Source organism: Nyctereutes procyonoides, unplaced genomic scaffold (assembly GCF_905146905.1).
Source record: "Nyctereutes procyonoides isolate TBG_1078 unplaced genomic scaffold, NYPRO_anot_genome, whole genome shotgun sequence".
Lineage (NCBI taxonomy): Eukaryota > Metazoa > Chordata > Mammalia > Carnivora > Canidae > Nyctereutes > Nyctereutes procyonoides.
Window position 1 is genome coordinate 6368333 of NW_026575052.1, and position 10619 is coordinate 6378951.

Consider the following 10619-nt stretch of genomic DNA (forward strand, 5'->3'; position numbering starts at 1 on the left):
TTCCACTCTACCTTACCAGGCTGCTTCCAACAAGGGCTTCCTCTGCCCATTTTATCTTGCCTCCCTTCTCCCTAAACTCCACTCTACAAGCCTTAAAAATCAACACATGCCCTTAGGGCATTCAGCCCAAGCAGTGGAGTCTGCAGGTCTGTGGCAGTTCACAAATGCAGCCGTGGTCAGTAAAAGCTGGGAGCACCTAGGAACACCTGCCATCTCCCAAAGAGAAGAAAATGGCTCAGAAAATAACCACAGTGTGTAGGGGCGGGGGTGTGTGGGGGGGTAGGATTGACAATCATCATTGACTAGCACATGCCTCACTCTCCTCAAAGGCCCTGGATACCAAATGTGACCAACACTCTACGGTTGGGCCACTCATGCTATGCTGTGAGAAAGAAAAAAACTCAGCCGTTTTCCAGAAGAGTGACTTTTATTATAACCTGGAACACAAGCACCATTTCCAACACCTTGTTCATGGACAGTCAGGTGCATCAGGGCAAGGCCCGTAGCTGACAAGTCTCCAGTGAGCAATGGGCAAAGGAACACTTCCCTGCCAGATAAGCAGCAACACAAAGTCTAAACTCCTCCCAGCACAAAGCAAGAGCTACCACTTTGACATCTCTTCGGGCTCTAAGAGCAGGTGAGGAGTCCACATCACAACACCTCCACTAATTTAAGACTAATAACAAAGTTACCACGTTGGGCTTCACGTGTCAACTCATTTAACCCTTTTTACCAGGTCACAGACAAGGAAACTGAGGGAGGGAGTAAAGGAAGCCGCCCAAGTCTGCAGGCTTGGGTCTGAACTCAGACTCCAGACCCCGCCCTTCCCCACCCCTGCACTCCGGAATCCAGACTGCCTGGGATCACCAGGGAACTCCACGCCAGGTGTGCGGAGTGCCACCAGGGAAGGTCAAAGCCATGAGGATCACCGTCCCACCAAGCCCTGAGCCCGCCACTGCCAGTGCCTCCAGACAACCCCCACCGGCAGGGTGGCCTAAACAACTAAAAGGCACACTGAACCCATCTGAGAGGCAGGCCTTGCTCGGTTCTTGTCACCTCTACCTAAAGTGACACTGACAAGTAGGACCCAACCTGACTCCGCCCCGCCAGGAAGTCTCACACCGGAAAGCAGGAGGAGCACTCACATTTACTAAGGGCCTAGCAGACATTCATTTATTCATTCAACAAACACTACAGAGCAACTGCCGGCACACCAGGACAGCATGACGCTGTGATGGCACTCACACTCTGAGGGGGCACTTATTGTTCATCTTCCTTCCTAAGGATAACAAACGGCTTGAGGCCTTGTGAGGGTCACCAACTGAAGCTGCTCAAGGTCAAATAACTTTTGGAATGGGCCATGATGCTCTTTCCCCTCAGAGGCCCTGCAACCTGCCACTGCACGTGGCACCCATGGCTGGGCTAGGGCTTCACCGGAAAAAGCCAAGGGAATCCTGCCAGGTTCTGTTCAACCAACAGTTGTCACTGGGGGCCTGTCACAATCACTAGGATATGCACAGTAAGAACTACTGTCCTACCTCAAATGCCAAGACGTGACTCTACACGGCAGGCTAAGACACATCTACCACTCGAAGGCTTAGCAGGTAGCTTCCCAAAAACAGACCACAGCTCAGAAAGATCCATCTGCTTTCATTTTAACAGCCTGAACCAACAAAACCTTCTAAGGTCTAAACCCAGACTTCAGCCATCATGGCCAGACCTGCAGGTGAACCTCTCGACCTCTCTGCTTCCTCATCTATAAAATAAGCATCCTGTGAGTCCCCACGGGCTAGCCGAATTCACTGAGCACGCACTCTGGAGTGGGATGGGCCTGCAGTGGAACATCAACTCTGCCACTAACTAGGTGGGGGCCTTTCGGCAAGCCCCTAAACCTTTCTGAGCTTCAGTTTCCTTATCTGCGCAATGAGGAAACCACCCTCATAGGGCTGGGTCGAGAGAATTAATGACAGCGGCTGTGTAGAGACAGTGGAGAGACACCGACAGAAGGCAGACACTTTCCAGACTCCTGGAGAATCCAGGAGGGAATACCTAATAACCTACAGGATGAAGACTGCTAGCTCGGGCACCTCCAATTCTTGTTGAACAGGGGCACTCCTGAAGACCAAGTTAGAGGCCTCAAATCTCAGGATGACCAGAGGTCCACACCCCCTACGGCCAAAAGCGATTCAACACGGGAGCTGTCAGGAGGATACACAAGGAAGCAAGGACAGCCCGCACTGGAAATTCTCAATGAGCAAGGCACATAAAGCAGCCAAGCCTGGCCCCTGCCGTGAAGGGGTGTGCATTCCTCAGTGAGGGGTCCACATCCAGCCCCAGCGGCTATACACTGCCGAGGAGACAAGCTTCTCTGCTCGGCAGAGAAGGAAAAGGACTGATAAAAACAAAGCCAGATCGGTCAGTAAAACATGCGACTATAGAACTTAGAGTTGTTAAGTTCAAGCTCCATATTGGCTGTAGAGATATCTTAAAAATACAATCTTAAAAAACAAAAACAAAGCCAAAGATGAGACAGAGAGAAATACAAGAGTAGCTCCTTCAGTGGCCTCAGTCTCTAAAATCAGATTTTTCATTTGAGGGCGGGCGGGGGTGGTGGTGGATAAAGCTCCCTGGCTTAGTCTGTTAGCACAACACTATCTATATACGCAGGAAGCCCAGCCCTGGGAAATCAGACACACCCCTTCAGGGCCAAAGCCTCACCACGGAAAAGCCTTGAATCGCAACATCAGATGTGAGCAAGCCAACCCTGAACCCTCCGTCCACCCATCATGGCTACAGATAAGGACAAGGGCATCTGGTACCACCAGAAAACAGAATTCCACTGGGAGGGTGCTTGCTACTCACTCAGCCCAGCAGCAAAAGCATCTTTTCATAACCTTAATATTTTAAAGAAACTTTACCAGATAAATGTTGAAAAATCCTCCGCCTGAATCTTAAAGAAACCTCTGAAACGGTAAACCCAAATAATACTAACATCACAGTCTCTGTGCAGGTCCTAGCTCAGAAGGGCCCCGAGGAGTTCAGGGCTGGAACAGGAAGCCTTCGCAAGCAGTTCAAGTGGTGGGGGAACGTCCAGGGGCATCACTACCGGCAGTCTGCAGTGTGGTAAGATCCTCGTGGCCACAAAACACCAGGCTGCAAGGCCTTAAGATTTGCCAGCCTTTGGCAGGGGACTCTACTTCTCGGGCTCTCGGCAGAACAGGGCACTACCCTTGCCTTCCGGGCTGGCTGGGAGGTTCTGTCAACCACCACCTAGCAAGCATCCATATTAATAAAATGATCAGATCATGGCCTGCACTCCTGCTGCACTTACAGAGTGCAAGGCACTATCTACACCTGCCACACGCAGACTCACTCCACCCTCACAATAACCGACCGGTATGGGGCACATCCAGGTGGCCTCTGGGACTGCTGTCTTGGAAGAAATGGGACTGCTGGACTGGAGACTGGAGATTCATCACTAGAAAGTTGCAGAGAAAGGCTCCCTTCCCCAGGTTTGCAGACATGCCAGAAAGACCTGGAATGGGAACAGGAGGAAGCAGGGAGAAGGGAAAACAGAGTGGCTCCCTTAAGCTTCAGGGACTTCGGTTGTGGACTTCCACCAAGCTTGGCTCTGCACTTGTGCCCCACACTGTCAGAATCGGAGACTTCCCTGTCTCCACCTGCCTCTTCCATGTAAGACTCCTATTCTACTAGGTCTGTCTAATGGCTCAGCGAGCATCCACGGAACCAACGGCTGGATGGAAGGAACCCTAGGGCAGCAGTGCCAAGGGTCCAGAGCACGGACTCGGGTCAGACTGCCCAGGCAGGCCTAGGTTCCCGCGCCTGCGTAATGAGGGTAACGTGAGAACCTGCCTCAGAGGGCTGCTCTGGGTATTAAAAAGGAGTCAATAAAAACTTGCTCCTGTTATTACTACAGCCAGCATGCAGAGCCTCCACCCCCCTCAGCTGACTGTCTTAGGTGGTTGTTTGCCCAGAGCCTAAGGCTGCGGAAGTGGAGCAGAGTTAGGTGCCACTCGCAGATCCAGAAGGATGACTGGGCTAACCAGACTAAAATCCCTGCTCAGCTGTTAACAGGATACCAAGGCTTTGCAGACGCTACTATCTAGAATTTGAACTGACCAGAAATGGCAGCCGGATCAATGACAGAGCATCCTATCAGGCTGCCTAAGCAGGGAGCTCTGGGCGCAGAAGCGCTCCCCCTCAGCCCCAGCGGCGCTAAATCACGGCATCTCACTCTGCCTTCCTATCTCCATCTTCTTCCACCCTGTGTTCCTTTCCATGCCCATGGCCTCATAGTGCCTGGGACCCTCATCACCCCACAGGCTGGTGCTGGCCAAGGCCTCCCTCCCGTCTCTCACCTCCCGGGGCCTTCGTGCACACCAGGGCCAGATGACGCTTCCTAAAATACCACAACTCTGCCAGCCTCCTCAGATTTCTACCTGCCCCCGTCAGATGTTCAGCTGGCTCCACCATGTCCCAGATCAAATACAGTCCTTAGCTTAGCAACTGTGGCGCTCCCCAACGGACTCCTGAGACTGCGGCACCCCCACTCGCGCGATCTACTCTGGCTGGTCTCCCAACTTCCAGGCTGACCGTACCCCTGAACTCTGCTTTTGTTCCAGGCACCGCCTACAATGGCCTCTCCTTGACTGCACCCCACCCTGTCCTCTCGGCCTGGGCAAGGTCTCCCGGGCTTCACACCCAGCCCCCACCCAGGCTGCCTGTGGGCTGAAGTGGTCTGCAGGACTTCCTGGAGGAAGTGGAATGCAGGCCAAACAGACATGTTCCCCTTGCTCGTTAAGCCTTTTCTATACTGGGTCCTTCCTGCTGCACTAAACTTTTTGGATGCATCCAGTGTCCCTCTCTGGATCAGACGACAGGGATTATATGGCTTCTATTTGAGTCCCTTACTCTCCAGTATGCAGAATAAGACAAATAATAATCACAGCTACCATCTACCGTGTGCCAAGCCCTGGATTAAATACATGCCATTTTCCCCGTCTTTCTCCCGGTATCCCTAGAAAATGTTATCCTTGTGCTACAGATCAAGAAACTGAGGCCAAGGGAGATTAGAACCCCAACTTCAGATCACATGCTGAGTGGCAGATGCAGGACTGCAACCCACACGCGCCCAGCTCCAGAGCCCATGTTCTGCAAGGCAAGCAGCAAACAAAGTGCAACCACTCTCAACTCTCACCACGCACTCACTCGGCGTTGATGAAGCACCCGCCAAGCACCAGGCGACTGGTGCAAGGTGTGGGGTGGTTAGCAGGACCAAAGAGACAGGGCTCTGCTCTCATGGAGCTCACATGCTCTGTCCCCAGTGCTGACCCTCTTCTTCCATCCTGGGTGAGGACCCAATTCTTAAGGGGCTCCACCAGGCACAGACAAGGCATCCAAACCAGAGATGTACAGCACCAGGCTATGACAGCACATGGTGTCCCCTGTACAGGGAGCCTTTTTTTTATGGTGAGGTAGAGCCATAGGCTCTGTAACAGAAGCTCTTCATTCAAGGCATAGCCCAAAGCCAAGCCAACTCCAGCAGGCATCAGGAGTGGAGGACAGGGGTGTATCTCTGGAGTCAAAAAACCCAGTGCCTCCGCTTAACAGCTGCAGAGGCACTCACCACATACCCCTGTGTACCTCATCTGTACTACAGTAATAATAATAATGATGAGTATTATATAATTATGTGCCAGATGCTGTTGGAAGTACTTGACACATTTATCTCATCTAATTCTCAAAACAAGCCTTACGAGGAGGTCCTGTTATTATCCCAAGGCAGTCTGGCTCCAAGTCCTAACTGCTTATACTATGCCGCGTCCCACCTAAGGCTGAGCTGTTCTGGTGGGGCTGACACATGGATCCAGTAAGCTAAAGCTCCCAGCGGAGTGCATGCACACGGCTGGTGCCCTATAAACATACATGTCTACTTCCTTCTGCTGAAACACAACTCTCTAAAAGCTTAGGTTTAGAAATGACATGGCTCTAGCTGGTCCTAATGTGGGTGGGCCTTGCAACCACACCCTCCAGCCTTCCACACCCCACTCCACTGCTGGGATCTGCTGCAAGAAGCAATGGGCCCAGATACTGTACTGTGGGCCCTTCTGCTTACAGCTTGAGACAGAGAGTAAGCGTCCTGGACGCCCAAAGAGTCCCAGCCCTGCCACTCACACAGGTCACTCAAGCTTCAGGTTCCATGTAAATATAATCAGGGATGAGGTATTACCTAAGCCATGTTTCTGGATCACACTAGATCCTCCATCCATGGCAGCTACCCAGGTTAGAAGAGCATGCTTCCACAGCGCCACAAGATTACACCTTCTGGGTAGGAGCTTCTGCTGTGCAGTACAATTCACGTCCACAGTTATGGCAGAGAAGGTCTGGGAGTGAAACAGGGCACACGCCCCAATATTCTCTTAAATTTCCCACCAAGTCTCATGCAAATGGCTTGCCCTCATATCAAACAAGGCTCTTCTCCCTTAAATTTTAGGTAAGAGTGACATCCCCCCTCCCCAAACAATGTAAGCTATGAGGGAGAGACCCCTGTCTTGTTCATCATTGCATCTTCAGCATATAAATTTGCAAAAGGAAAGCAACTAATATTCACAGAATTTTAAAAAATCAAAAAAAAAATTCACAGAATTAACGTCACCCTATAGCTTCAGGTACCCCCTACGGCACCTCTGTATTTGCCTACTGGCAAGCATTTCCCAGCCTGGGAAGCAGGCCTCGCAACAGTCTATGTACCTGCCCAGGTACCATCTCCCCGGGCGGTCATCGGTCCTCTTCTCTCCTCCATGGAATATAAAATACAGGACTTCTGAGTTATCAATAGGAGTATCTGCTCTCAAACTGTGATTTATCATCTCAATCTCAAGCTATCGATTGTTGGCTACCTTTCTCAAGCATTCTACCAGAGGCCAGTTGGGTTCAAAGGAAAAGGGCTGTATGTAATGTGGGATCTGGGCTGAACGGTCTCTGATCCACACCAGGAGCGCAGCCAAGGCACACGAGTGTCAACGCTATTGTTTCACCTTGCAACAATGTGACAGGCTTCTATCAGCTCCTGTCAGGCAAAACCAGTTGTGAGCTGGAGGGACAACTCATGAGGGGCCCCTGTCAGTCCTTTCACTGCTACAGCCACCATCTAGCACCTGAATCACAACTCTTAAGTTAGAATAATCATTCCTGAGTTAGAAGCTACAGCTGTGTAAGGAAAAGTGCTCCGAAACCATAGAGTTACGGTGTTAAGATTGTTACCTACTAAGGGAAGGCATGCAAATAAATTTCACTTGCCTATGCACTCTACTGACGCCAACAAATACCTTGGAATTTACTCCAAAGTCCAATGCATTTTAGATTCTCAAACTATTTCCCTTCCATGGATACACTGAGATCTGGCTGTTTTCTCTACCACCAAACCTACTATGAAAATAAGAACCACAGTGGTCTTAATTCACTTACCTATTATACAACCCCACACCATCACTTGTATCGTAGCCCAACTGCCTAGTCTGGATTATTAGAGTATCCATGTAAGAGATCAATTTGACAACAAGCAGTTAGAAATTCCTTACAACCGTAGGGGATACTAAGAATAAGCTACTGAGAGAGTAAGTATGAAAATCCAAATGGCTGAGTTCATGGACACAGACACATCCCAAAAGAGAACACTCCAAGCCATTTCCTTCAGTACCAGGTGTTTCCTTTGGTACCTAGGCCCCAGAGGGTGAAGCCATGGAAAACACTAGAGAAAAATCCCTGCCCTCAAAGAGCTCATGTCCTGGCCTATGCCAGATATGGCTGTACCACCATCCGACTATTGCACCGTGAAGTGTAAGCGAGGTCTCTTATGTAAAGGACCCAGAACACAACCAACAGTCAGTAAATGCTGCTCCTCCCTTGCCATCTCTGAGTACCCCATTATTCTGTTTTCTAAACAGTGTCCTTTATATCTTGGCCACAGAAGCAGCGTGGGACAATGGGGAGGATGGAGGTCAGAGACCGCCAGATATGCTTCCACTGACCGAGCCAACACCTTGAGTAAGTTACTGGACGTCCTGAGCGGCAGCTTCTTCACCTGTAAAATGAGGACAGCAACTACCTCAAAGGACTGTGCAGATTAAACGGGCTTGTACAAGAGGGCTGCACAGCACAGTGCCAGGCACCTCGTAATCCTCAAGAAACGTTAGCCCTTTCCTCCACCCCCACCCCAGTTTTCAGACTATCCAAATAAAATCCAAATAAAACCCAGGACTTGTGAGAAGCATCCTGTGTCACTGTGCTCCTCCTGGGTCATCATGGGCATTTCCCATTACCTTTGGAGAATCAGGGCTAAGCCAAGATGCCCCTCCCTGCCAGATACCCTGCCTTCAGCAGCCCCCACCTGGCCACCGGATCCACAATCCCCTCCTTTTGTCCTGAGAGCAAATTTATAAAGCCTCACTCCACTTGCACAGTCCTCACCCAAAACTGTCCGGAGTACTTCCTCACCCAGCCCTGGGGTGGGGCCACCTCCACCTCCAGGCAACACACACATTGGAGAAGTCCAATAGCATCAAAAATGGCATGAGCCACATTTTTAATCAAAATACAGGAAGGCAGCAAGAAAACTCCCAGCCACTCTTTATTAGTCATCCTGGTTCAGCAGCCACATCGCTTCATTAAACAAGAAACTGAGATCCTCCAAAGTTCACATGCAGGCACCTGCCAGCACTGGGCAGGAGGAGCAGGTGGATGGGCTGAGCTCTGTTAGCCCATCTCCAAAGGTTCCTTGACCATGTAAGGCAGAAGCCCTCTGGCCCTTCCAACGAGTGGTGAGCCTGCCCTGCAGAAGGCTGCAAAGTAGTGGGGCAAGGCAGGCTCACTTGGGGAGGCCTTAGGCGACACCTCGGGCCATCCCAATAACCTAGGAGCACCTGCCATCGTTATCAAAACAAACACCACGAGGGGAACTAGCCGGCTCACTGGCTCGCTGTCTCGGAGTCTGGCTCACCTGATCCGAGGCACCTCCATAATCAGCAGTTCCAACCCTCACGAGCTGACAGTTCAGGGGGAAAGGGAGGCTGCGCCTGCTGGGGTGCATCGTGTCCAGGCCGTATGTTGGCCTCGGGGCCCGCTGGGCGCCCCCCCAAAAGGGCCTGCAGCCTCACAAGGGCGATTGTGCGCTCATTCCCGTCCAGCCGGCTCCCCCCACCCTCAGCCCTCCGCTCGCGCTCAGGCCCCGGCACGACGCCCCGCAGGCACCGCACCCTCGGCCAGGAGGCAGCGGCCGCGGGAAGGGCCGCAGAGCAGAGCGCGGCGCTGCCTTCCTGCCCTCCGGGCACACAGGTGCCCGCCCTTCCCTCGTTGCTCCCAGGGGGAGGCAGCCCTCCCTCCGCGGAGGCACAGCCCGGGACCACCACCCTCCCCCGCGGAGGAGAGCGCCCCTCGCTCCCTCGCTCCCCAGGGGCCGCAGAGGGGCTCCCCGGGGAGGGGAGGGGAGGGGAGGGGAGGGGCCGCCGGGGTCGGGGGCAGGGCAGGGAGCAGGGCCCTGGAGGGAGGGTGCAGCCCGGGACAGACCGGCTGACGCAGGCCCCGCTAAGAGCGGGGAGAAGTGCGGGGAAGGGGACGGCGGGGGTGACCGTCCAGGCGAGGGCCAGGGGGGAGGAGGGGAGGGGTCGGGGTCCCCACGAAGGGCGAGCAGGGAAGAGAAGATCCGGGCTGAAGCCACGGAAGAGCGAGGCTGCGGCCCCCGGACGGGGGGTTGACCGGGGTCCAGAGGCCTAGCCCGGCCCTGGGGGGGGGGCGGGGGGACGGCGGCCGGGGAAGGCGGTGGGGACCGGCCAAGGGGGCCCAGCCCGGCCGTGGGCGGGAGGAGGGGGCCGCTCCCGGGTCACCGCAGGGGGCGCCCGGCCCGGCCCGGCCCGCGGCTCCGGGGAGACCCGCTGACCCAGCGGCGGGGGGCGGGGGGCGGGGGCCGGGCGAGGGAGGCAGGTCGCCGGCCGAGCGCAGCGCGGGGGCCACCTGGGTCGGGCCACCTGGGCCGGGGCCCCGCCCCTCCCCCACCCGGGGACCCACCCTGCCCGGGCGGGGCGGGGCGGCGGGGGCCGGGGGGGCGCGGGCGCCGGCGGGGCCCGGGCCCGGGGGAGGCTGACGTCGGGCCTTTACCATGGCGGCGGCGGCGGCGGCGGCGCTCCGGGTCCCGGCGTCTGTGCTCTCCCCCCCGCGGCAGGGCCCGGCGCTTCCACTTCCCCGGGTGCCCAGGAGTGAACATCCGGGTCAGCGCCCCCCTCCCCCCGCGCCGGCCGCCGCCGCCTTCCTTCCCCGCCCCGGCCGGCCGGGCCCGCCCCCACGCGGCCGGCTCTCGGCCAATGAGCGCGCGGGGCCGCGGCGATCGCCAAGTATGGAGCGCGGCGCGGGGGGAGGAGCGCCGGGGGGCGGGGCGGGGGGCGGGACCTGATGTGGGCGGGGGCCTGCTGTGGGCGGGGCCTCGAGGGGCGGGGCCCGCGGCCTGGGCGGGGGGGGGCGCTTCCGCCCGCCGCGCCCCGCGCCCTGGGGCTGCTGCAGGCGGGGGCGGCCGGCCTCCCGGGCGGGGACGCGGAAGGCGCCGGCCC

At 55.4% G+C, this 10619-nt stretch overlaps 1 protein-coding gene across 2 annotated transcripts in view; it reads right to left on the reverse strand.

Moving 5' to 3' along the window:
• Window positions 1–10300, reverse strand: part of CAPZB (capping actin protein of muscle Z-line subunit beta) — a 128040-nt gene extending 117740 nt beyond the window's left edge. For both annotated transcript variants that reach the window (XM_055331430.1, XM_055331429.1), the window contains exon 1: window positions 10174–10300. In XM_055331430.1, the coding sequence (XP_055187405.1) occupies window positions 10174–10176 (3 nt within the window). In that variant the 5' untranslated portion in view covers window positions 10177–10300. The remainder of the gene's footprint in view (window positions 1–10173) is intronic.
• Between the last annotated feature and the right edge of the window lie 319 nt (window positions 10301–10619).